Raw genomic sequence first — 27,272 nt, 5'->3', positions numbered from 1 at the left:
GTGAAAAGTCTGGTGTAATTCTGATAGGCCTTCCTTTATATGTTACTTGACCTTTCTCCCTTACTGCTTTTAATATTCTATCTTTATTTAGTGCATTTGTTGTTCTGATTATTATGTGTCGGGAGGAATTTCTTTTCTGGTCCAGTCTATTTGGAGTTCTGTAGGCTTCTTGTATGATCATGGGCATCTCTTTCTTTATGTTTGGGAAGTTTTCTTCAATTATTTTGTTGAAGATGTTTGCTGGTCCTTTGAGTTGAAAATCGTCATTCTCATCCACTCCTATTATGCGTAGGTTTGGTCTTCTCATTGTGTCCTGGATTTCCTGGATGTTTTGAGTTAGGATCCTTTTGCATTTTGTATTTTCTTTGACTGTTGTGTCGATGTTCTCTATGGAATCTTCTGCACCTGAGATTCTCTCTTCCATTTCTTGTATTCTGTTGCTGATGCTCGCATCTATGGTTCCAGATCTCTTTCCTAGGGTTTCTATCTCCAGCGTTGCCTCGCTTTGGGTTTTCTTTACTGTGTCTACTTCCCTTTTTAGTTCTAGTATGGTTTTGTTCATTTCCATTACCTGTTTGGATGTGTTTTCCTGTTTTTCTTTAAGGACTTCTACCTGTTTGGCTGTGTTTTCCTGCTTTTCTTTAAGGGCCTGTAACTCTTTAGCAGTGCTCTCCTTTAATTCGTTAAGTGACTTATGAAAGTCCTTCTTGATGTCCTCTATCATCATCATGAAAAATGCTTTTAAATCTGGGTCTAGATTTTCGGTTGTGTTGGGGTGCCCAGGACTAGGTGGGGTGGGAGTGCTGCGTTCTGATGATGGTGAGTGGTCTTGATTTCTGTTAGTAGGATTCTTACGTTTGCCTTTCGCCATCTGGTAATCTCTGAAGCTAGCTGTTATAGTTGTCTCTGTTAAGAGCTTGTACTTCAGGTGACTCTGTTAGCCTCTATAAGCAGACCTGGGAGGGTAGCACTCTCCTTGTTTTCAGTGGGTAGAGTATTCTCTGCAGGAAAGCTCTCTTCTTGCAGGGAAGGTACCCAGATATCTGGTGTTTGAACCGGACTCCTGGCAGAAGTTGTGTTCCACTCACTAGAGGTCTTAGAATCCCGTGGGGAATCCTGTGGGGGCCCTTGCGGGTGTCAGGCAACTCCGCTGGCCAGGAAGCCCTGGGCTGGAGTGGAGCGGAAGGGGCTTTTGTCCCGAGTCAGGCCCGGGCAGTCTGCTTCCCTATGTACCGCAGTCTCAGGTTCTGCTCTATTGGATTGGGGCCAGCGCTGTGTTCCACTCACCAGAGGTCTTAGGATCCCATGGGGAATCCTGTGTGGGCCCTTGCGGGTGTCAGGCAACTCCCCTGGCCAGGAAGCCCGGGGCTGGAGTCCCCTAATTTCTTTCTCAGCCTCTTTATCCTTTGTGTAGAGAAAGGCCATTGACTTGTTTGAGTTAATTTTGTATCCAGCTACTTTACTGAAACTGTTTATCAGGTTTAGGAGTTCTCTGGTGGAATTTTTAGGTTCACTTATATATACTATCTTATCATCTGCAAATAGTGATATTTTGACTTCTTCCTTTCCAATGTGTATCCCCTGTATCTCCTTTTGTTGTCGGGTTGCTCTGGCTAGGACTTCAAGTACTATATTGAATAGGTAGGGAGAAAGTGAGCACCCTTGTCTAGTCCCTGATTTTAGTCTGATTGCTTCCAGCTTCTCTCCATTTATTTTGATGTTGGCTACTGGTTTGCTGTAGATTGCTTTTATTACATTTAGGTATGGGCCTTGAATTCCTGATCATTCCAAGTCTTTTATCATGAATGGGTGTTGGATTTTGTCAAATGCTTTCTCAGCATCTAACAAGATGATCATGTGGATTTTTTCTTTGAGTTTGTTTATATAGTGGATTGCGTTGATGGATTTCCATATATTAAACCATCCCTGCATCCCTGGAATGAAGCCTACTTGGTCATGATAGATTATTGTTTTGATGTGTTCTAGGATTCCTTAGCGAGAATTTTATTGAGTATTTTTACATCAATATTCATAGGGGAATTGTTCTGAAGTTCTCTATCTTTGTTGGGTCTTTATGTGGTTTAGGTATTGTGGCTTCATAGAATGAATTGGGTAGAGTACCCTCTGTTTCTATTTTCTGGAATAGTTTGAGAAGAACTGGCATTAGATATTCCTTGAATATCTGATAGAACTCTGCACTAAAGCCATCTTGTCCTGTGCTTTTATTTTTGGTTAGGAGGCCATTAATGACTGCTTCAATTTCTTTAGGGGATATAAGAATTTTTAGGTCATTAATCTGATCTCGATTTAACTTTGGTACCTGGCATCTGTCTAGAAATTTGTCCATTTCATCCATGTTTTCCAGTTTTGTTGAGTATAGCCTTTTGTAGAAGGATCTGATGGTGTTTTGGATTTCTTCAGGATCTGTTGCTATGTCTCTCTTTTCATTTTTGATTTTGTTAATTAGGATGCTGTCCCTGTGCCCTCTAGTGAGTCTCTCTAAGGGTTTATCTATCCTGTTAATTTTCTCAAAGAACTAGCTCCTCATTTGGTTGATTCTTTGAATAGTTCTTTTTGTTTCCACTTGGTTGATTTTGCCCCTGAGTTTGATTATTTCCTTTGGTCCTCTCCTCTTGGGTGAATATGCTTCCTTTTGTTCTAGAGCTTTTAGGTTTGTTGTCAAGCTGCTAGTATGTGCTCTCTCTTGTTTCTTTTTGGAGGCACTCAGAGCTATGAGTTTTCCTCTTAGGAATGCTTTCATTGTGTCCCATAAGTTTGGTTATGTTGAGGCTTTGTTTTCTTTAAACTCTAAAAAGTCTCTAATTTCTTTATTCCTTCCTTGAGCAAGGTATCATTAAGAAGAGTGTTGTTCAGTTTCCATGTGAATGTTGGCTTTGCATTATTTATGATGTTATTGAAGATCAGCCTTAGTCCATGGTGATCTGATAGGATGTATGGGACAATTTCAATATATTTTTGTATCTGTTGTTGCTTGTTTTGTGACCAATTATATAGTCAATTTTGGAGAAGGTACCATGATGTGCTGAGAAGAAGGTATATCCTTTTGTTTTAGGATAAAAGTTCTGTAGATATCTGTTAAATCCATTTGTTTCATAACTTCTGTTAGTTTCACTGTGTCTCTGTTTAGTTTATGTTTCCAGGATCTGTCCATTAAGAGAGTGGGGTGTTGAAGTCTCCCTTTATTATTTTGTGATATGAAATGTGTGCTTTGAGCTGTACTAAAGTTTCCTTAATGAATGTGGCTGCCCTTGCTTTTGGAGCATAGATATTCAGAATTGAGGGTTCATCTTGGTACATTTTATCTTTGTTGAGTATGAAGTGCCTCCCCTTGTCTTTTTTGATAACTTTGGGTTGGAAGTCGATTTTATTCGATATTAGAATCACTACTCCATCTTGTTTCTTCAGATCATTTGCTTGGAAAATTGTTTCCCAGCCATTTCACTCTAAGGTAGTGTCTGTCTTTTTCCCTGAGATGGTTTTCCTGTAAGCAGCAAAATATTGGGTCCTGTTTGTGTAGCCAGTCTATTAATCTATGTCTTTTTATTCAGGAATTGAGTCCATTGATATTAAGAGATATTAAAGAAAAGTAATTTTTGCTTCCTGTTTTTGTTATTAGAGTTAGGATTCAGTTCTTGTGGCTGTCTTCTTTTAGGTTCGTTAAAGGATTACTTTCTTGCCTTTTCTATGGTGTATTTTCCATCCTTGTATTGTTTTTTTTTTCCTTCTGTTTTTCCTTTGAAGGGCTGGATTCATGAAAAGATATTGTGTAAATTTATTTTTGTCATGGAATACTTTCATTTCTCCATCAATGGTAATTGAGAGTTTGGCTGGGTATAGTAGCCTGGACTGGCATTTGTGTTCTCTTGGTGTCTACATAACATCTGCCCAGGATCTTTTGGCTTTCATAGTCTCTGGTGAAAAGTCTGGTGTAATTCTGTTATGCCTGCCTTTATATGTTACTTGACCTTTTTCCCTTACTGCTTTTAATATTCTATGTTTATTTAGTGCATTTGTTGTTCTGATTATTATGTGTCGGGAGGAATTTCTTTTCTGGTCCAGTCTATTTGGGGTTCTGTAGACTTCTTGTATGTTCATGGGCATCTCTTTCTTTAGGTTTGAGAAGTTTTCTTCTATAATTTTGTTGAATATATTTGCTGGCACTTTAAGTTGAAAATCTTCATTCTCATCTACTTCTATTATGCGTAGGTTTGGTCTTCTCATTGTGTCCTGGATTTCCTGGATGCTTTGAGTTAGGATGTTTTTGTATTTTGTATTTTCTTTGATTTTTGTGCTGATGTTCTCTATGGAATCTTCTGCACCTGAGATTCTCTCTTCCATCTCTTGTGTTATGTTGCTGGTGCTTGCATCTGTGGTTACAGATTTTTTTTCCTAGGTTTTCTATCTCCAGTGTTGCCTCACTTTGTGTTTTCTTTATTGTGTCTACTTCCCTTTTTTAGGTCTTGGATGGTTTTATTCAATTCCATCACCTGTTTGGTCGTGTTTTCCTGCAATTCTTTATGGGATTTTTGTGCTTCATCTTTAAGGTCTTCTACCTGTTTAGCAGTGTTCTACTGTATTTCTTTAAGTGAGTTATTAAAGTCCTTCTTTATGTCCTCTACCATCATCATGAGATATGCTTTTAAATCAGGGACTATCTTTTTGGGTGTGTTGGGGTGCCCAGGACTGGGTGGGGTGGGAGTGCTGGGTTCTGATGATGGTGAGTGGTCTTGGTTTCTGTTACTAAGATTCTTAAGTTTGCCTTTTGCCATCTGGTAACCTCTGGAGTTAGTTGTTGTACTTGTCTCTTCTAGATCTTGTTCCTCAGGTATTTATGTTAGCCTCCATCAGCAGACCTGGGAGACTAGCTCTCTCCTGCGTTTCAGTGTTTAGAGTACTCTCTGTAGGCAAGCTCACTTCTTGCAGGTAAGGTGCCCAGATATCTGTTGTTCGAACTTGCTCCTGGCAGAAGTTGTGATCCACTCACAGAGGTCTTAAGATCCTGTGGAGGGTCCTGTGTATACCTTGTGTGTGTCCACAAACTCCAAGCCCAAGGTAACCCGGTACTGGTGTGGACCGGAAGGGTCTTGTGCCCCTGATCAGACCGGGTTTTTTGCTTCCCTAATTCCACATTTTAATTCTTATAGTTATATTAATAGCTATATATTCTTTATAATTCTCATAACAAAACTAAAACATTTACACATTAAGTTGAAAACAAAAATATAAAATCAATAAAACACGAATTACTTCTATTTACCACAAGAAATAACTGTTTTGCACAAATAAAAAATGTTTTAAAGAAATAAAACTCAATTTGGTTTAATAACAAACAGCTGTTGTTTCTTAAGCTGTTTGAACGCATTTTCTTCTTTCTTTTTTTCCTTTTTTTTGGTTTTTCAAGATAGGGTTTGTGTATACCTTGGCTCTCCTGGAACTTGCTCTGTAGACCAGGCTGGCCTAGAGCTCACAGATATTCAACTCTCTGTGTCTGAGTACTGAGATTAAAGGTGCACACCACCACCCTGTGGCCAGAATACATTTTCTTTAGCTTGTTACATATGCATCTTGCCATCTCTTGCTCTTAGGCCATTAAGTGCAAGTCCTCCAACAACATTTTACAAGGTGAGAACCCTAATAGTGACAAAGGTCAAACTGCCTTTGCTAAAGTCTGCAAGAATGGCTACACTCTCACACATTGCTTTTATGTTTAGAACAGGAACCTTTTTTACTATTTGCTGTTAGACATATTGCTAATGAACTCCTGTAAGTTCCTCTTTCACAGTGTATGGTACAAAACTTTTCATGACAGTGTCTGGGTAATGCAGACACTGTCATAAGTAGAGCAGACAGGATATTATGTGTACAATAGTTGCACACAATTTACCCCACCTTTTGTAGCCTCATTGGTTTTATTTTCCAAGTCAGACTTTAATTTTGAATACTTAACACTATTGTTGATGTGCATTTCACTTTCGTCATGTTTACTAAGAAGATGTGACAGATAATGCCAATGTTTGCACCCATTCTCATTTCTCAGCTGATTTTTTCATTCCCCAAAGAGTCTGCAATATAGGCAAAACACAGAGTCTTTCGAGGCTGAGAAGAGGAGCCAGGGTCTGGTGCCCTTTTCACCATTTGGAAGAATTCGGGTATAATATGTTTCTGAAAACGTCTTGCCTGCACTGTCTTTTGGAAAATTAAAATTTCTTATTTGAGGTGGATTGTTTTTGAAAAAGAAATTCACTTTGTTTCATATTCAAAATTCGGGGCCATGAACCTGGATTCAAAGAAGGTACAATGGACTTATTAAACTCCTCTGAATTTTTGTCTCCTAGTTGCTCTTTAAATGTATGAGGTATTACTGCCACAGAACAAGGTAAATTCACATTTTGTTCCTCTGATGATGTATCTAGTCTAGTCTGCTGTGACTTTTATTATCTCTGAAGATTTTTCCTTTTTTTCGGGTACATATCCTGTGGTTCTTGAAAGTGTACCTGATGATTCATGTAATCATTTTTCACTTTCTTCTCTGATAGCATTCTTTTATCTATTTTGTAAAAGCAGTATTTTTGATTTTGCTTCCATTATCTCTTTATATTCATCAGCACAATTCTGGCAGCAGAATCTCTTTTGCTGACCTGTTATCAGAATGCTGTGCCCAGTACTCTTGGGCATATACTTGCTACATTGTTCACAGCAGTTCATTATTAGACCATTCGTCAATCTGTATTCATTAAAGCAATTATTACTGCACAGTTTATGTGTTATACTGTTAACACTGATTTCATGGCGAACCTCTCCTAATTTATTACAGATTATACATCTGGACTTAGTAAAAACTTCTTTCCTAAGACTCTGGCAGTTTTCATAGGGAGATGGCGATGCATTATAAAATCCTTGTAAGGACTTGCTTGGCTCCACTGGAGGAACAATAGTTGTGGTTCTCACAGGAGAATCTTTTTTACACATTACATTCTGTGTCCTTTGAGTCCATTTCTGGGAGAAAGAAGAAAGGCAGGTGGTTGAACAAAAGAGGTGAGCTGATCCTTTTCATTGATAAGCTGTCTGCCCCTTCTGTAAAGGATTTTTGCAGTTTGCACAAGTAATTTTATTAGCAGGTTTAGTAAGATGTTGTTGGTTTGACGGCTGGAAATTCTGTTTAGGAAGTGAGGCCACTGGTGATAAAGAATCCACCTTTTGTTGTTTCAGGTTATGAGGAAATGATGGTGACTGGGAGATATAAGAATCAGGATTGTGATGAACTGCAAATCTTCCATTCTGAAATGCATCTGTGACATCAATCCTACCGGGATTAAAAGGTCCTACTGCAGCCTTGGTCTTGTTTCTTGGTAGACTGGCAATGGGGAAATCCACATTTTTGGTACTATTTTTATTTCCATTCAGTCCCCATTCAATAAAGTCGGTAGGATTTTTCTCCTCCCCTCTATTTGTGCTGTGTCCCCTTCATCATCAATTACAATTGTTTCACATATATCTCCCTTCTGAGAAGTCAAATCTCTCCAAGAAGGGGAAATCGTGGAATCAGTTCCTCGTGGATTTTCATATTTTGACGAAGCAAATACAAAGTTTCTTTTATTAGGTATTGCTGGAGCACATATTGGAGGATGTACTGATTCAATAAATACAACATTATCATCTTCCACATGTGTGTTTCTAGATTAACCGGCTAAAGAACTAGTTGGACCCCCACATGATTCCATATCTGTGAGATGAGCTTCCATGTGCAAGTCCAATGTACAGTCAACTAGTCTTCCCACTGATGAATTTTCTCCAAATAAACAATAGATCAACTAAACGACAGCAGGCCAAGCTCAATATGTTCTTTCCAGTTTCAGAATTATGAGGAGAGCATGCAGCTGAGTCGAAGATTAAACACATCCTCGAAGCCAGAAAGGGAATCATATTTCTCCTTAGTTATAACACTCAAGTACCAATCCGAAGCAAAGCGGGAGAGGTTCAACAATTGGGTCCCATTTGCCACAAGCACTTGATTAGGACCTAACTCCTCAGTAGCCCGAGATAGGCACCAGGTCAGCCATTAGAAACTGGCCCAAATAAGCCTAAAAGCTGCGACAGACCGACCAAAAGAGAAAATGCCACGGGGCTTAAGCTGACGCCCCTTAACACAGAAAACTTGGGGTCTCTGTTAGGGTGGGAGTGCGGCTCCCAGGCGGGAGGGCCAAAGGGCCCCTTCCCATCCCGCCCACATGCTTGCAGCACAGAAAGAAAAATACTCGAGTTAGGATCTTTTTGCATTTGCCTTTTTTTATTTGTTGTGTCCATGTTCCCTATGGAATCTTCACCACCTGAGAGTCTTTCTTCCATTTCTTGTATTCTGTTACTGATGCTCATATATATAGTTCCTGACTTCTTTCCTAGGGTTTCTATGTCAAGAGTTGTCTCCCTTTAGGTTTTCTTTATTGTTTCTACTTCCATTTTTAGATCTGGATGGTTTTTTTTCAATTCCATCACCTGTTTAGTAGTGTTTTCCTGTAACTCTCTAAGGGATTTTTGTGTTTCCTCTTTAAAGGCTTCTAGCTGTTTACCTGTGTTTTCCTGTATTTCCTTCTTAAAGTCCTCCATCATCATCATAAGAAGTAACTTTAGATCCATGTCTTGCTTTTCTGGTGTGATGGTGTATCCAGGACTTACTACGGTGGGAGAGTTTGGTTCTGATAATGCCAAGTAACCTTGGTTTCTGTTGCTTCTGTTCATATGCTTGCCTCCTGCCATCTGATTACCTCAAATATTTGCTGTCCTCAATATATCTGATTGGAGCCTTTCCTTCCTATAATCCCAGTTGATTCAGGACTCCTCAGAGTGCAGCTTTCTCTGTGATCCTTTGATTGTGGGCTCCTGTGAACCCGAGATTCTGAGTGTGTCAGAGTTCTCGGCAGTCAAGTTCCTCTGAGACCCTGAAATACTGGTGTTACCCAGCTTCTGTTATCCTGGGATCCTATTGTCCTAAGATGCTGGGTGTGTTACAGTGCCTGGAAGTGGTGTCTCCTTTGAGGAGTGAGAAGCAATCTTGTCAGTGGTCCTAAGATCGTGTTAAGATTCCTCTGTGGACCCTGGGGGTGTCTGCCAACTCTGTGCCAAGGTGACCTGGTGCGGGTACCAACTGGAAGGGACTTGTGCCCTGGTCAGGTCGGTTTTCTGTTTCCCTAATGCTGTCTCAGGTCCCGGGTGATTGGATTGGAACAGAAGTTGTGTTCCACACACCAGTGGTCCTAAGATCTCATGGAGAGTCCTCTAGGGACCCTAGGGGTGTCCAAAGACTCCACACCCAAGGTGACCAGGTACTGGTGCCGACCAGAAGGGACTTGTGCCCCTGGTCCGGTTTTCTTCTTCTCTAATGCTATCTCAGGTCCCACGCTATTGGATTGGAACAGAAGTTGTGTTTCACTCACTAGTAGTCCTAAAATCATGTGGAGAGTCCTCTAGCGACCATGGGGGTGACTGCCGGCTCTGCACCCAAGGTGACCAAGTGTTGCATTTAAATGTTTTATCCAATATGAAATGTTTCTATTTATTAAACTAATGGGGAATGTAACTCCTAGTTTCAAACACCTCAAGAATTTTATTTAATACATCTGCTTGTTAAAGAGATATCACACCAAATAAGCAGTTTTACAACTTATGTAAAAGATGTTACATATAAGGATATATGAGACTGAAATGAACTGAGAACTGATGTAGTACCTTCCAGATATTAATGATGATGAGAAGAAAACCAGTAAAGGTCTGACAGTGTAATGTGCAGGTATTTCTCACCAGAAGACTATGATGAAGAGTGGTTGATGGGAAGTGGGATGAGCTTACTGGGCTGAGGAACATACTCAGACAATGAAGACAAGTATTCTTTCTTTTAAAGATGCACATTTAGGGACTAATGAAGTCTAGTGCAATTCTAATTATGAAAATTGTACACACTTTCATCTATGTTTCCATGCTCTCCACAGAGTGTGCAGAGTCCCAGTCAGAAGCTGTCACATGGGCCTGTCACAGAATTGGCTGCTATGAGCCAGTAGGCATGTGTCATCTATTTGAAGTTTCTGTAATCAGTGGGATAATTTCAAAAGTACTTGGGCATCTATATTGTATTTTTTTCATGATATCACAGGTTGCTCAATGCAATTTCTTCAGAGGTCCTCTGTAGCGATAAGTGATGTCCTCTAGCTCCTGGGGTGGAACTTGTGGAAAATACCATGTTGATGGTGTGATGTGATTTCAATCGGGACATGTCTTCTGAGCATCACAAACTACAGCAATTATCACTTATTATACAAACTGGCAATTCCTCAATGTTTGTCCAAAGCCAAGAAAAATGAATTGCTTGAGACTCTTTGGGATTAGGCTAACCTAGGGGACCTTTCTTTGGACAAAACCATGCTTTCTATAATTAAATCAGGCGCTGTCTGTCTTGTGAAGGTTATTATTTTCTTAAAATTCATTTTAAATTTATTCCCTTATTATATATGTAGGGAGAACTCATGTTCCACAGAACTAATGTGGAGGTCAGAGGACAGCTAGTGGCAGGCTGTTTGCTCTTTCCACTCTGTAGTGCCTGAGACTTGAACTCTGTTTACCAGGCTTGTTTGTAGACTCTCACCTAGTAAGTCCTCTTGTTTTTTGTTTGTTTCATTTCAGTTACTGGCTTTCCTTGTGCTCATTTTCTTGCTCTTGTTGTTCTTTATCTTTTGAACAGCCTTTCTCTTTGACTTTTACTTTATTTCTCATTGCATGGACTCATTGCTATTCCTTCTTGAAGTGTCTTGTGATTCTCTGAATGAAATTGCTTCAGAAGAATATATGACCTTATCACATGAGAGATGTCTTTGTGAGTGCATCCATATAAACTAGGGCTATAATAAGTGAAGAGTGTGGACTAGGGCAGCATCATCATTTGAGATTCTTCATTTTACTTTGCATCTGGAAATTGTGCTCATCTTTGCATTTGCTAGTACCTGGTGTCAGGGTTGTGTTTAAAACAGTTTGATTTAGGAGTCTGACACTTGCATTCCAGAGACTCTTGACTAATCCTCACAGCACCATGGGTAAATGGCATGTAATTTCCAGGTCTCAAGGTGAACAGTAATTTTAATTTCTCTTCATTCTTGGTGCCCTGAATTATCAGCTTGTATCACACCTTAGATATAAACAAAAGTGTAGGAGTCAATCATGAAAATTTTAGGACTATTCCAACAATGGCTGGGCAAGTCTTGGTTAGGCATCAAGATGCAGAATGAGCATAAAGGAATCGTCAGTGAGTAACATCTTGTAAATAAATAGAGGAATTAAGGATATTTGTCATAGAGACTTCATGACAGTGAGCAGCATGATCTACTAATCATGTCACAAGTAGGGTGTGCATGGTTGTTGCAAAAGAAAAGCAAAATTACTGTTGGTTTTAAGCTCTGTGGGATCTGTATAAGTATTTTATGCATATAGCCATATAATGATAGACACTAGGATTTTCCTAGGTATTAGAAGAGTTCAAAAACAACTAAATTCAAACAATTGGAAGAAGACTTTGGTTTTTTTAAAATAGACTCAGAGATAGCAATTACCATGAATAATTTAAGGAAGGAGAAAAAAAATTGATGTAGTTTTTTTTATTTTTTTATTTTTCCTGATCTCCTTTTCCAAAAGAAAAAAGGTCCTATAAGATCTCATATAGGAATCTAGACATGTCACTGGATGGTTCCCAGGAGTGAAGAGGCACCCAGAGCACACTCTTATGATATATGTTCTGTCACTGTGACTTCTTCAGAACAACCCACTCTAGCTTCCCTCTGACAAACTCTGTCTTGAATTCAATTCACTGGTGACATAAGGCCATTTTAGTTTCGTGGCCCCATAGGAAAAGATTCACAAAATCTTCCTTCCTGAGTGTGATTTCCCTAAATCATGCAAAGAACTGACTGTCCAGTCCACCTGGTCAAGGTCTGGTCCAGGCTCCAAGTTCAAAAGCCAATAATCCTTTGATTAATCTATTTATTAAATTAGGCAATGAACAGCTCTTTTCTTCCCCGACCACTGAGAGATAAATACTCAAGCAGATGGGAAACAGGGGAAGATAGCAAGGCCTACTTCATCATTATCAGTGGGAGGGGTGGGAGGCACTGAACACACAGAGCAATATCATGTTGGAAGCCATGAGGACAAAAGACGGAACTTGAGGGTTACAGACTCTCCCAGTTCCCATCAATGAGTGCCTTCTCTCAGTGGGGATGCCTCTCTGCCCTATAAATGCAGGCTGCCTACTCATTCTCCACACATTGAGTTCCTGCTCACTAATCTTCCAGGTGACTCCCAGTCATGAAGACACTTGTCCTCCTCTCTGCCCTTGCCCTGCTGGCCTTCCAGGTCCAGGCTGATCCTATCCAAAACACAGATGAAGAGACTAAAACTGAGGAGCAGCCAGAGGAAGAGGACCAGGCTGTTTCTGTCTCCTTTGGAGGCACAGAAGGCTCTGCTCTTCAAGATGTAGGTGAGTGCTCAAGCCCTGGATGGAGGCTTGGTGTCTCTTGAGGCAGGACTGAAGATGAGCCTGGAATCATGTCTATTACAGCTTGGTTCAGGTAGTTGTCCCTTGATACTCTAAGATCTTTTCTGTCTTATTAATAGAAGTAACAGTGAGAGTCAACCCAGTGTTAAGTTTTTTCATTTAAAAATTTATTTGCCTGTGACTCCGGAGCTCTGTTCCCCATGATAGGTTTAGGGATAAATGGAGTCACAGACATCAAGAAAAAAAAATTATCTGTGAGACACCTTCAAAATATAGAACATATTAATAAGTCATCTTATACATGATTAATAAATTTGTTAAGAAAGAAGAATCTGTTTTGCTTTTAAAAAATTGACTTAGAAACCAAATGCCATTGCATGAATGTGTTCTGTCAGGAAAATACAGAAATTTTAAAGAAATATGGTGTGGGTGTCATGTCCTGTACATGATCAATACTTGTTAAATGTCTCGTGTCCATGGTGCTGACTGTGATGTCACCAGTACAACAAACCTACTCTGTACCATGTATAGTACATCTCCATAGGAGTGTTTACTAACACACTGCGGGCCTCTTTACTTAATACCTGATGCTTTGTTTGTGTCCTCAGCCCAACGAAGGTTTCTGTGGTGCCGGAAGTGCCCAGTGTGCCAGAAGTGCCAAGTGTGCCAGAAGTGCCCTGTGTGCCCCACATGCCCTCAGTGCCCAAAGCAGCCATTGTGCGAAGAAAGGCAAAATAAAACTGCAATCACCACCCAAGCTCCAAATACACAGCATAAAGGCTGTTGAGCTGAATGTGGAATCTGGGTTGAGATGACCATTTGCTTTTGGTCCACACGATCCCATTGTGCTTAGCTCAATTGCAATTCCTTCTCTCATAAACTCCTTGCTGAAAAATCGTCTGTGTTTATGTTTCTTTGATGTTTTCTAGGTATCTTGGAAAGGACTCTTCTAATCCTTGTAGTAGAATCTTCAGTGAATCCCTTATAAAGGAAGTTTTGGTTACATTTAGCAGTCATATCAAGGATGCTCAGCAGGTTAGATACAAAGAGACAGGCATTCTGCTCTAGTTACTTCTCTATCAACTCTTCTGTTCATTAGATAAGACTCACCCTCAGAAATGAGACCCACATTTTCATGATCCATTTTTTTCAGTTGAAAGACATTATGTCCTTTCCTTTCTATAGCTGCTGAAATTCCAGAGGCAATAAAGATGGTTGAGCAAGTAACTATGAGGGAGTTCCCTGTGTCTTGGGCATTTGCCAATGAGTGATACAGCTGTGCTATGGAGATTTCTCTGCAGTTTTGTGAGAGTTCTCCACACTGACTTCCTTGGTTCCTATGCCAGCTTGCAATCCCACCAACAGTGTCTGAGGGTTCTCCTTTCCCTAGACCCTCACCCCCACTTGTGAACAATTGTTTTCCTGATCTTAGTCATTCTGACTAGGCATAGATGAAACCTCTGAGAACCTTTAATTTCCATTTCTCTGATGAGAATGTTGAACACTTTAAAATATACTTCTTGGCTATTTTTATTAGTTCTTTGAAATTTTGCAACAACTGGTTAGCCTATTTGGATAATACTCATCACTTAGCAAACTCATCCCACATCCACCCAAGTTCATTTCCTTTTTTCCTTTAATTTTAGTTTTTAATCCATGTGGATCAATTTGTGCTGCCAATATGTTTTTATATTTTCCACTGGAACGTGATCAATTCACTAAGAGATACACTCAGAAAGAACTGTGTCTCTCACCCAGCAGATAACGATTGGCAATACCTCCAGTGCAAGTGGTGGAGTTTTTGTGTCCAACTCCCAGGTCCCTGCTGGGATATGCTTTGCCTTGGACTTGCACAGTACAGCCATAGCATGTCAAACATTCCTGATTTCATTTCAGTCACTTTATTTCTTTTTTTCCAAAATTCTTTGTTCAGATCCATATATGACATTTAATTAGGTTGTTTCACTAACTGTCTTCATTTACTTTCCTAGTTTTTTTATATTTTGGATGACAACCCATATAGTTATGTATCTTGCAAAGGGTCTCTACCACACTGTGAGCTTCCTCTTTACTGGATTGACTATTTACTTTGCTATAGGGAAGGTTTTGTTTCATATGGTCCCATTGTCAGTTATAGGCCCCAATCCTGAATGGTTAGCCATAGACACATGGATATATGAGCAATGTTAAATAGCCTCTGGTATACATACATGTTTGCATATGTATCCATTAAAATTATGTATATACATGTAGAAAATTATAATTTAAGATGAGATAGTACATAGCTCTTCATAAATAACAGCACTGTTGCACATAATTTATAAAATGTTTGAAAGCTTATAAAGTTCTGTGGCATTAAGTTTACAGTTTTTAAGTTCTCTGTCATTCACACTCTCTTTTGTAAATCTTTGATTCTCTGTGTTAGTGATTTCCTGGCATAAACACATGCCTTCTATGTCTTGTTACTGAATCTTTCTCTTGAAGCAAGGCTCTCTCATGGACCTTGTCATTCTGACAGAAACAGTAAATTCACATGAAGCAGGACAGCAGATGGCGCTACTGAGTCAAGAGACGGTAAAGTGACCTTGTTGACTTATTCCTATGCTATTCTTAATTTTCTGCCATTCTGAATGCAATCTTTCCATCCTAAACCAACACACATATTGTAATCGAAGATCCAGAGTGGATCCTGCACTGTTACCTCTAGCCTTGAGCCTGACACGTCTGTGCACTCACTATGCTAACATTTTTCCTGTGCTTCATTCAGACCACCCTCTGCCTCATTGCTGACCCCCAAGATGGAGCTATAGCCTTCAGTTCTTCTTTCTTGTTTCACATACCTGGTTTACACACACCAACATTTCTTCCTTTGTTGCTAATTTTTTTATTGAACATATTCTTTTTCATACAATATATTTTGATCACAGTTTCCCCTCTTGCATCTCATCCCAAACCCTCCTCACCATTCCAATCCTATGTCTTCTCTCTCTCTCTCTCTCTCCTTCTCTCTCTCTCTCTCACAAAATAAACAATAATGAAACAAACAACAAGAACAATTAAGGGCAAAAGACACTCATACCCATGCAGAGATACACATATACAACAAAACCCAAAAAGCCCACAACATTGTAAAATGTAATACACAAGCAAAAGAATACTAAGGTTAAAGAAAAAATGTCATGTCTGGTAGTGTTGGCACACTCCCTTAATACCAACAATGGTGCACTGGATGCTCTAAGTTTGAGGCCAGTTTTCTCTGTCTACAAAGTGAGTTCCAGGATAGTCAAGGCTACACAGAGAAACCCTGTCTCAACCTCCCTCCCACAAATCGCCCAAACCAGGTCATAGGAAAAAAAAATATCTCCAAATATACCTTTGAGTTAATTTACATCAACATTTCTTAAGGGAGAATTCTTTGCTCAAGGTTCACAGGACGTTTGGGTTATTGGTGGTGTTATATGATGATAAGTACTATTTTGCTATTTCTAGAGTGTACACAAAAGTAAGATTCCACTGACTTCACATCAAACCCCAGAAGAAGGAATTTGCAGATACACTTCAAGGAGATGCTGTTAAACCCAAATGAAGGAATTAAGAGAGATATCCTAGGGAGAGGCTGTGAAAGCAAAAGGAGAGAATTTGCAGATACCCCCTAAAGAGAGGCCAGGAGCCCTGTACAAGCAGTAGCAGACCTCAGGTCTGAGCTCCCACTGAGCCTTCTAATTGCCTCCATACTTTCTCATGAAAATCTTGATATCTCTCAACTCTACGAATATTTCCTTCCTTCTTGTCTCTCATTGTACTCTTAATTCAACAGGTAGACAAACATCTATTTCCATTGTTACTGCAGGTATTTCTTCATAATTAGAATGGCTGGAGAGACACACATATATGTAATTCTTTTCAGTGTTACTTTCAAAATCAAGATTATCCCCTCTCTAATGTCTAATACTTATTTTTTATTTTATTTATTTTGTTTCCTGGTACTGGTACTTTATTTCTTTGTGTACATTAGGCCATGAATTCGTATGGAATGGGCTCCAACAGCTCAGGCTCTTTTCTGTTAGTCCTCACAAAGTGTGCTTCTCTGGGTGGCTCAGGCTGGCTCTTCAGCTGCACCAAGGTGCCCTTCTCTTTGGCTTCCTTTTTCTTCTAGGTCGTTCTCCTTCACCCGCTTCAGGAAGCTGTCCCTGCTCTTTGAGTGCTTGATGTGCTCAATCTGCACATTGATTCTCTTGGCCAGGATTTTGCCTTTAACCTGCTTGTTGACAATGATGCCCATGGAATGCTGGGTCACATTGTAGACTCTTCCGGTTTTGCCGTGGTAGCACTTATGGGGCATTTCTTTTTGAATGGTGCCCATTCCCTTGATGTCTACAATATCACCCTTCTTGTAGATTCGCATGTATGTGGCCAAGGAACAACGCCATGTTTCCTAAAAGGACTAGAGAACATATACCGGGTGCCTCTCCTCTTTCCCTTTGTGTTCGTCATTTTGGCGAGTTACTGAAAGATGGCTGCGGCGTTATTTTTTTATTTTTAATGCGTGACTTCTTTGTTGTTTAAGGCTTTATCATTCTCCTTCAAGTGAATGTCTTGCTCAACATCACCTCTGAGTAACAGAGGCTGTCTGGGTGGGGGAAAAAGAAAATTGGTCTCCAGCCAGCTTGTTGCTTATTTGTAGGATCAGAAGTGATGGCCTATTGACAAAAACTTATGTACTTTCATGGCATGTACAGTCCTGAACCACAAGATGGGGAGCTGCTTCAATAATTTATTTCTCCTTACAATTCTCTGCATCCCACATCTTTAATTAGCCAATTGATCCTGTCCTTGTTTTGTGCCTTAGAACAGGGTGGAAGTCAATGCAACTTCAGCCACCATTTCCTGGATTGACCTTAATCATTTACTAAATCATGATAATATATGCAAATTATGACTTACCACGTTGCCTGGTAATTAGCTTTACTTCAACTTCTTATAGATAAAAGAGTAAGACTTCTCATTCAGTCTCAAAGGCAGGAATGTTGTAAGCATATACTCATATTAGGTGATCAGTCAATCACTGGGTTCTTGGCACAGAATACAATTATTCCAGACAGTGAGAATATCTGGTTCTGTGAAATGCCAAACAATTAATAGAGGATGAAGGCTAGTATTTGAGAACATGGGGCTATGCATCAGGCATGGTATAACCTCAATTTGATGACTTTGAATAAGTTGAAAACTCTCCAAGTTTGAATTGAAACTCAAATGAGAAACTGCTTAACAAAGAAAGCCCCCCCCCCCCTTTTTGACAGATACTAAAACACCAAATCTTTTAAATTCAGACTCCATTTCAGAGAACCTGACTTAATTTTGCACTCAGGTAAAGTAAAAACTGGTACCTGCATTAGTTTCCAAGTTGCCCCCTTACAGAACCTGAGCCTAGCACCAGTATCTAGGCTAATACCCAACGAAACCAGACTTTCCAGGTTACAACCTCAACAAGACCAGATATCTTTCTCCTTCTAGTTAAAGTCTTGCTCAACATCTGCTATGAGTAGCATAGGTTTTGTGGGCAGGGGAAAAAAAATTGGTCTCTAGCAAGCAGGACTCCATGTTATTCACCCCCCCCAAAATGTACCCCAAGTTACAAGCCCACCCCTTACTACCAATTTATTGGATGAGCAATGCAGAGGGGAGCAAAAGTTAAGTTTATGATATGATCCCAGCAGCAGCAAATTATATTAAAGGCCACAGGAGCTTTCAAATTAGATGCTTGCATACATATTCCCTGTTTGCTGCTTAGTTGCCCCATAGACATTCAGGTTTCCCCACACCAAATCCATCCTGCATGATGGTGATGCTTTGGGGTGGGTGTGCTGAGCTAGCTGCAATAGAATAAGACCTTGCTGTGAGTTGCATCTGATTGGCTCCTGTGTGTTTTGGGGGATTACTAATATTTTACTGGGAAAAAAGTTCATAAGCAACCACTGCATCCAGTTAGCCTTCACACATTTAGCTCCTGCTCCCTCATCCTGCAGGAGAGGTTCACTCTCTTCTCTGTTATTTTATTGGTAGTCTCAGGGGCCAAGGATGCAGCTGTCTGAGAAAAACCTGAGGCATCTCTGGACCAGGAAGTTCTTGGGTAGAGAACCCTAACATGATCAAAGAGCAGGTGAATGGCCACACAGCATAGAGGTAATATAGCTAGAGATAAGGAACTAGATTCATAAAGATTTTAGGAAAGACACACACACACACACACACACACACACACACACACACACACTTACATAAATCCATATATGTTTGTTTTCAGACCATGGGACAAGTTACTGAGGTTCATAGTTTATATATTGAAGCAGACCTTGTTGCCAGGTTCTCTGAGCCTTCCTCAGTCCCTCCCTGGCATATACTGCCCTCAAGTTTGAATTTTCCAGACCTGGCAGTGAACAGCTCTTTCCTGAAGCTCTTCCCCATATAATCTAGACATTTTTGTGCTCTCTCTATGTCTTTGTCTCTGTCTCTACCTCTCTCTCTCTCCTCAAACCCTTTCTCTCTTTTTCTTTCCCTCCTTAAGTCCCCCTCACTTTACCCATGGTAACTTCCCTAGCCTTGGTCCTTGTGTCCAGGGAACTATCCCACTCAGGGGGATTTTCCCAATAAACTTGCCTTTAATATATTCTAATCTCGTTTGAATTAGCTCACTCCACCCCCAGTGGAGACGTTTTAAATATACAGAGAAACACACACACACACACACACACACACACACACACACACACACAGAGAACAAATCACATGTGTCCTCCATGGGTCTTGCCTTAGTAGGAGCATCTGTCTCAGCTGAAATTACTCTGCCATAATAATAAACATAAATATATGAATAATAAATATTAATATACATATATTGTTAGATTATTTATATCTCATCTGTGCTTTCAAGCATGAGCATGAAATATGTATAGGAGATTTCCTTCTGCCATGAACTTTTGATTCCAAGATATGTTTGAAATATACTAACTATAAGTTAGAGGAGAGCAAACTGTGAGTAGTTCATATTATAGTTCAATATTTAAGCTTAATGACAGAGTCTATTTCACTCTACCTCTTAGAAGAGTCTAGACACATTGGAGAAGTGTATGAGTGTGTATAAGCATATGGGCAGTATGGAGGGGCATTCCAGGAACACCTACAAGAAAAGGCAGTAAGAAAAATCCTAACATCTTTGGATGAAAAATATGTCCTCTGATTCTTGCCACCAAAGTGTTCCAGCTGCTTGCTCTGATGTATCCAGCACAGCAAACCTACCCATCTAGGCATGGGACTTCTCTCAGATCCTCTGTTCTTATGTGGTAGGTCTAATTTTAGTGCCTAATGTCCTCTGTGTCTCTAGATCCAACAATGGTACGTATTTTCATGAAAAGAAGTCCAACAGAAGACATTGACTTAAGACTTGTATTACAGGATGAAGCTCATCGCTATGTTTTTTAAAGGAAGCAGACCAAGAGTAAACTCATAATCTGCTTTCTTATTACACAGGGATTATTAATATCACCATATGCATTCAATGTACTTTCATCTCAAAGTCCCCTGTAACTTAATTTTTTTCCAACCCTTATTTTTCATGATGGTTCTTAAATGTGTTAACCTCCCTTTTAGCCCACCACCCACCTGAGGTAGTGGATAAGAAAGGATACTTTGGAAGTGGAGGAACTCCTATATGTGTTGTCTTGAAATTCACAGTTCAGTTCACAAGGTCAGCAGTGAACCACTCAATCCACTTGCAAGCACATCAAGGATGCATCAGTAGTCCAGTTTGATAAAGTCAGGATAGTCAACAGGAATCAGCAGTAGTGGTACTACCTAGCACAGACACTTAAGCCTCATCCACATCAGAGGTCAGCAGGAGGCACCAGCAGGAATGCCAGGAGTTCTCAGCTCTCAGGGAAATAAAGATCACTAAGTCTTGAGACCAAGAAGCGTTGCACAACTAGCTCTACAAGCAAGCCTAGCTCAGCCCCCATCACTGTCCATCCTGTTTTTTTTTATACCCTCCAAATACCATGTTTCCTCCAAGGGTCTTGCCTGAACACATGCTGAACCCTTGCTGACATCACTCTGCTGATTATCCCCAGTCTACTGAAGCTGCAAAATAGTCAGAGCACACCACCAGATATTTTTTGGTCCATTTCCCTCATGGAGTCCTGAAAAATGGAGGTCAACTATGGCATGTAAGGTGAACCAATACATGTGTGTTTTTAGTGAAGAATCCTTCATCACATGTCCTTTCACATGCTTGCTTTAGCAGAACATCCTTTCTCCTGTGTCTGCTTCAGGAAAATGTTCCTTCAAGAGTCTGCCTCGGTGTTTTACCTGTGTTTGCCCCAGCAAAACAGCTTCCAACAAAACTGATTTTCCAAAGAACCATCAAGTTTTCACTTCAGTCCCCTGTAGAAAATCCATACTATATGTACTTCATTAACATTTGGTTTTAGCATCAGAAGCTGTTTACAGCTAGCCCATGAATCCAGTGATGATGCCATCCCCAGTCAACAAGGACCCTACTGTGTCTGTTGTCATGGCAAACACTGCACATTCCCTCTGCATGTCTCATCTGCATTTCCTGTGGATGTGATTACCTGGGTCACCTACTACAAGGCCCGGATAAAAGACCGAGTTTCCAACCGATCTTTTTCTTTCTGGTCTTCATTCCTTCCACATTTTCAATAATGGACCTCTTTTATGGGAACTGTTCTGGTTCATCGTGATCAATACAGGAACAAGACAGCTTAAAATTAATATGTGGTGTATGCCTTTGTGAAGACTCTTGGATTAAAAAATGAGGATGATATTATTTAAAACCTTTTGTTTTATAAAAATCCTAGCTCCCAGTGTTATAAACTCAGAAAACGCTGAAAGAACATGGACTAAATTTAAATTGTAATAATTTTATAAATCAGAAAATGGGACATCACCAGAGTAAATCTTTTCACACTTTCATCTGACCCCAGACTTCATAGAACCAGAACTATAGGAAATTGGTACCAACTGCTATGCAAAATGCAATTATTATATGACTTGTTATGTGCTGTCCTGCTATATAAGAGAAAATGAACTAAGGCAGATGTTCACACTGGAACACAAATGCCCTACTTTAAGGAACTCTGAATCTTTCCAGGGGAACAACAGGGAAAGAACTGAGGACCCTAAGAGTGATATAATGGAAATTGTTATCAGTACCTTTTTTGGGGAAAATATTTTGGTTTCTAATGTTTACAAACATCCTTCATCAAAACCCATTCTACTTCAGACAGGTTCATAATGATCCCTCTCTACTTAGCTAGGATAGTTGGATGTCCTCTGCACACCTGTTCTCAGCTCTTGGCTTCTTCCTGACACCAGTACTGACTAGGCAACCATGCTGGAGAGGTTTTCTGTAATAAACTCTCTAAATCCTAGAGATCCACTCATCTCTGTGCCAATTTTACTGAACAATGTCCAAATAGAAAATATGAGTTAGAACGCATTTATGTGTGTTGTTTGAAATCCATTTCTTCTGGTAATGATATCTTACAGGGCAGTAGGAGAGCAGAGCATGTTCATGTACATACACAGTGACTGTTTGACTTGTGTGGATTATTTTGAATATCAACCTTTGCTTTGTCAATGCATTGATGAAGTCTGGAATTTATCTTAAGGACTCTGAAAACACGTTTTAGATCAGTGACATAGGTTCTGTACTATGTGAGGTGCTTTGATGAACAACTTCTCATTCTTTGTATATCCAGTTTTCTACAATGGATATGCAGGATTAGTGTGCAAACCAAGTGGGGTTCAGTTCTCTGTCCATGGGAAGGGATGTAGTGGGGTGGGCTGTATGGCCTTTGTGATTGCTAGAACATGAGAAAACTAAGAAGTGTTTGTTATTTTTCTAGGATTATCAACTACAAATCCTTTCTAGAACTGCCCTTTGTTCCATTTGCCATTATATGAGAGCTATGAGTAATAGAAGGAGAAACAAAAGCCAGGGCAACACTCTATTTTCTGAACCAAGCAGTTTTACTAATCAGAATTCCTCTTTATGGTTCTCAAGAATTTGTGTGAAAATACTGAGGCAGGGGTGTTTTCTGAACCTGAATTCAACACACTAATTGACATGCATGTGATGTGTGATCATTGCCAACAAAGAGCATCTGTCATGAAAGAGCTGGGTACAAGTGTTCTGGGTGTATCATGTGTATCATTGTTCTCAGCTGACTCTCAAGCACAGCTTTATTGAGGGAACTTCTCAAAGAAACAGGGTCTTCCACATCAGAGGCAGGAAGGCAGATGAATAGGTTACAAACCAGGAGCTTTAGATTAACACCCAAACTGAGGAGAATCTAGGCATTGGCAAGTATGTGGGCATGTGGCCATTGGCTGGATAGTTGAAGAGAGTGAGGAGAGGGTCACTGTCAGCTAAGGTGTCCAAGTATTAAGAAGATGGGAAGGAGACCATCTGGGCAACAATTTATTGAGAAATGTTCATCAGGCCCCAGCATGTGGCCTCAGTACTCATGGCTGTCTTGTCCTCTGTGGTCTCCATGTTCAGCAGCACCAGAGCATGTACATTAAATGACCCTTTCTGCAGGTCCCATTCAGGCGTTCTCTTCTTTTGCAGCCTCTTGTTCTACAATAGCATATCAGATCTCTCAACGCGCTGGAGGCACAAAAAGAATCAGGCATTAAGATTTGGGGTTGGCAGCATGTAATAGTATGTGATCCTATGGGGATATGTGATACAGCATGAATGTGCTGTGTTGGCCACAATACAGACTTCAGCAAGGACATCTCAACCAACAACACACTTCAGGGGTGTTGGTCATGTACTTGAGAGCCATTCTGATGTGTCTTTAATTTCTGTGTTCCTTTTGTCACCATGTAGACACTTTAGTATACTTTGAAATTGATTCAATTTTCCTTTACACAAAGAAAAATTTCTACTAATACCCAAGACTAATCCTGTTCTATAAGCATTCAATCAGAGTATTGGAGTACTGTGAGTATTGAAATTCCCATGTATATCTTTTTACAGTAAACGCCTCATGAGAAAGATATTCAATTAGAGTTACTTTTCTCTCGCTGTTACTGTTATGAATATAAAAGGAATTAAAATAGTGTTGCCAGAGAGCAACATTACTCTACCAGGATTCTAGGGCTCATATTCATCCCTCCCTCAAGAGAATGCAAGCATCCATCACACTGGGCACCAGTACTCACATTCCTCTTGAAGAGAAGAGCCTTCTGGGTCTCCAAAGGAGACAGAAACAGCTTGGTCTTCTTTCCCTGGCTGCTCATCAATTTTACTCTCTTCATCTCTGTTTTGGATAGGATCAGCCTGGACTTGGAAGGCCAGCAGGGCAAGGGCAGAGAGGAGGACTAGTGTCTTCATGGCTGGGAGTCACCTGGAGGATTGGTGAGCAGGAGCTCAATATGTGGAATTGGGAGAGGCTGTTACCCTCAAGTTCCCTTTGATGTTCCTCTGTCCTCAAGGCTACCATCATCATGTTGCACTTTGTGTTCAGTAACAAAAAACCCTGACACTGATAATCATGAAGAGGCCCTGCAATCTTCTCCCATTTCCCATCTGCTTGAGTATTTACCTCTCATTTGCAAGAGAAGAAGCAGCTGGGCACTGCCTAATTTAATAAGCTCAAGGAACAAAGGATTTTTATATTCTGGACTTGAAGCCTGTACTTCTCAGAAAGTCTGGATTAGACCTTGATCAGGTAGACTGGAGAGTCAGTTCTTTTCATGATTCAGGTATTATCAATCATCCTCATGAGGGGTAACAATGTGAATCCCCTACTTGGGGCCATTATAGAGAAAGCAAGATGGCCTCATTTTGGCCCAGTGAATTGAGTTTAAGAGACAGAGTTTGTAAGAATGCAGCTAGAGTGAGTTGTTCTGTAGAAGCCAAAGTGTCTGAACACATGGAACAATAGTGTGGTCCAGGAGCATCTCCATACTTGGGACCCTCATGCTAGGGGTCATTCCACATGTTTGAGATTCTGCAATGTTTTTACTTTCAGAAAATGAGTACTGGGGCTTTGCCTTAGCATTGGCGGGAGACATCTTGGTTCCAGGACTCCACCGAGACTAGTCTGCACAGATGAGAGTATGGACTACAGAAGCTAATAGCTTCTGGGACAGGTGGGAGCAACAGAGCTTCTGAGACAGCTCCCTTTTCGGGCTCCAGACATCCCGGCAGCTTCCCTGCCAGAGTAAAGGTGTCTGCCTGGCCTGGGAGGGCTTTGAGGAGTACCTAGGGGAGCCATCTTGGTTCCCAGATCCCTCTGAGACTAGTCTGTGCAGGTGAGAGTGTGGACTACAGAAGCTAACAGCTTCGGTGACAGGCCGAAGCAGCACAACTTCTAGGACAGGTCCTGTTTTGGGCCTTCATCTATGCTCAAAATACAAGGGCAGCCACAATTATTAAAGAAACTTTAGTAAAGCTCAAAGCACACATTGCACCTCACACATTAATAGTGGGAGACTTCAACACACCGCTTTTACCAATTGACAGATCATGGAAACAGAAACTAAACAGGGACAATGTGAAAGTAACAGAAGTTATGAAACAAATGGATCTAACAGATATCTACAGAACATTTTATCCTAAAACAAAAGGATATACCTTCTTCTCAGCACCTCATGGAACATTCTCCAAAATTGACCACATAATTGGTCACAAAACAAGCCTCAACATATGCAAAAATATTGAAATTTTCCCATGCATCCTATCAGATCACCATGGACTAAGACTGATCTTCAATAACAAAGTAAATAATAGAAAGCCAACATTCATGTGGAAAATGAAAAACACTCTTCTCAATGATACCTTGCTCAAGGAAGAAATAAAGAAATAAATTAAGGACTTTTTGGAGTTTAATGAAAATGAAGCCACAACATACCCAAACTTAAGGGACACAATGAAAGCATTTCTAAGAAGAAAACTCATAGCTCTGAGTGCCTTCAAAAAGAAACTAGAGAGAGCACACATTAGCAGCTTGACAACACACCTAAAAGCTCTAGAATAAAAGGAAGCAAATTCACCCAAGAGGAGTAGAAGTCAGGAAATAATCAAACTCAGTGGCAAAATCAACCAAGGGAAACAAGAAGCAATATTCAAAGAATCAACCAAACGAGGAGCTGGTTCTTTGAGAAAATAAACAAGATAGATAAACCCTTAGCCAGACTCACCTGAGGGCACAGGGAAAGCATCCTAATTTAAAAAAATCAGAAATGAAAAGGGAGACATAACAACAGACCCTAAAGAAATCCAAAACACCATCAGAGCCTTCTACAAAAGGCTATACTCAACAAAACTGGAGAACCTGGATGAAATGGACAAGTTTCTAGACAGATACCAGGTACCAAAGTTAAATCAAGATCAGATTAATGATCTAAACAGTCTTATATCCCCTAAAGAAATAGAAGCAGTCATTAATTGTCTGCCAACCAAAAAAGCCCAGGATCAGATGGGTTTAGTGCAGAGTCCTATCAGACCTTCAAACATCTAATCCCAGTTCTTCACAAACTATTACACAAAATAGAAACAGAAGGTACTCTACCCAACTCAAACAATGATGCCACAATTACTCTAATACCTAAACCACAAAAAGACCCAACAAAGATAGAGAACTTCAGACCAATTTCCCTTATGAATATCGATGCAAAATTCCTCAATAAAGTTCGCTCTAACGAAATCCAAGAACAAATGAAAACAATCATCCATCCTGACCAAGTAGGTTTCATCCCAGGGATGAAGGGATGATTCAATATACGGAAATATATCAACGTAATCCTGTATATAAACAAACTCAAAGACAAAAACCACATGATCATCTCATTAGATGTGGAGCAAGCATTTCACAAAATCCAACACCCATTCATGATAAAAGTCTTGGAAAGATCAGGAATTCAAGGCCCATACCTAAACATGATAAAAGCAATCTACAGCAAACCAGTAGCCAACATCAAAATAAATGGTGAGAAGCTGGAAGCAATCCCACTAAAATCGAGGACTAGAAAAGGCTGCCCACTCTCTCCCTACCTATTCAACATTGTACTTGAAGTCCTAGCCAGAGCAATTCGACAACAAATGGAGACCAAGGGGATACAAATTGGAAAGGAAGAACTCAAAATAGTACTTTTTGCAGATGATATGATAGTATATATAAGTGACCCTAAAAATTCCACCAGAGAACTCCTAAACCAGATAAACAGCTTCAATGAAGTAGCTGGATATAAAATTAATTTAAGAAATCAATGGCCTTTCTGTTCACAAAGGATAAACAGGCTGAGAAAGAAATTAGAGAAACAACACCCTTTTCAATAGTCACAAATAATATAAAATTCCTTGGCGTGAATCTAACTAAGGAAGTGAAAGATCTGTATGACAAGAACTTCAAGTCTCTGAAGAAAGAACTTAAAGAAGATCTCAGAAGATGGAAAGACCTCCCATGCTCATGGATTGGCAGGATCAATATAGTAAAAATGACTATCTTGCCAAAAGCAATCTACAGATTCAATGCAATCCCCATCAAAATTCCAACTCAATTCTTCAACAAATTAGAAAGGGCAATCTGCAAATTCATCTGGAATAACAAAAAACTTAGGATAGCAAAAACTTTTCTCAAGGATAAAAGAACCTCTGGTGGAATCACCATGCCTGACCTAAAGCTGTACT

The 27,272-nt window shown here is 40.0% G+C and overlaps 2 protein-coding genes, 1 non-coding gene and 2 pseudogenes across 3 annotated transcripts; 2 read left to right on the top strand and 3 right to left on the bottom strand.

The window, feature by feature from the left end:
* Gm2869 (predicted gene 2869) lies at positions 5,143 to 7,927 on the bottom strand (annotated as a pseudogene).
* Defa38 (defensin, alpha, 38) lies at positions 12,364 to 13,443 on the top strand. Its single transcript, NM_001177482.1, has 2 exons — positions 12,364 to 12,535; positions 13,162 to 13,443. Exons 1-2 carry the CDS (start codon positions 12,364 to 12,366, stop codon positions 13,338 to 13,340), a joined length of 351 nt encoding a protein of 116 aa, NP_001170953.1. The 3' UTR covers positions 13,341 to 13,443.
* On the top strand, positions 12,699 to 12,790 carry Gm24568. The gene has a single exon (XR_003947683.1). It is a non-coding gene; the product is annotated as a small nucleolar RNA SNORA5 (small nucleolar RNA).
* Gm6689 (predicted gene 6689) lies at positions 16,531 to 17,081 on the bottom strand (annotated as a pseudogene).
* Positions 23,129 to 23,972, bottom strand: Defa25 (defensin, alpha, 25). The gene is made up of 2 exons (NM_007849.1): positions 23,797 to 23,972; positions 23,129 to 23,231 (listed from the first exon to the last, which is right to left on the bottom strand). The coding sequence occupies exons 1-2, from the start codon at positions 23,970 to 23,972 to the stop codon at positions 23,129 to 23,131; spliced, it is 279 nt and encodes a 92-aa protein (NP_031875.1).
* Positions 23,973 to 27,272: the final 3,300 nt, after the last annotated feature.

Source organism: Mus musculus, chromosome 8 (genome assembly GCF_000001635.26).
Source record: "Mus musculus strain C57BL/6J chromosome 8, GRCm38.p6 C57BL/6J".
In the NCBI taxonomy this organism is placed as follows: Eukaryota; Metazoa; Chordata; class Mammalia; order Rodentia; family Muridae; genus Mus; species Mus musculus.
This window is presented reverse-complemented; position numbering and strand designations above follow the sequence as displayed.

Coding starts and splice junctions, on each gene's coding strand:
- Defa38 (NM_001177482.1), top strand. CDS start 12,364: ATGAAGACACTTGTCCTCCTCTCTGCCCTTGCCCTGCTGGCCTTCCAG. Junction 12,536..13,161: donor CTCTGCTCTTCAAGATGTAG/GTGAGTGCTCAA, acceptor TTGTGTCCTCAG/CCCAACGAAGGTTTCTGTGG.
- Defa25 (NM_007849.1), bottom strand. CDS start 23,972: ATGAAGACACTAGTCCTCCTCTCTGCCCTTGCCCTGCTGGCCTTCCAA. Junction 23,232..23,796: donor TCTCTTCAAGAGGAATGTGA/GTACTGGTGCCC, acceptor CAGCGCGTTGAG/AGATCTGATATGCTATTGTA.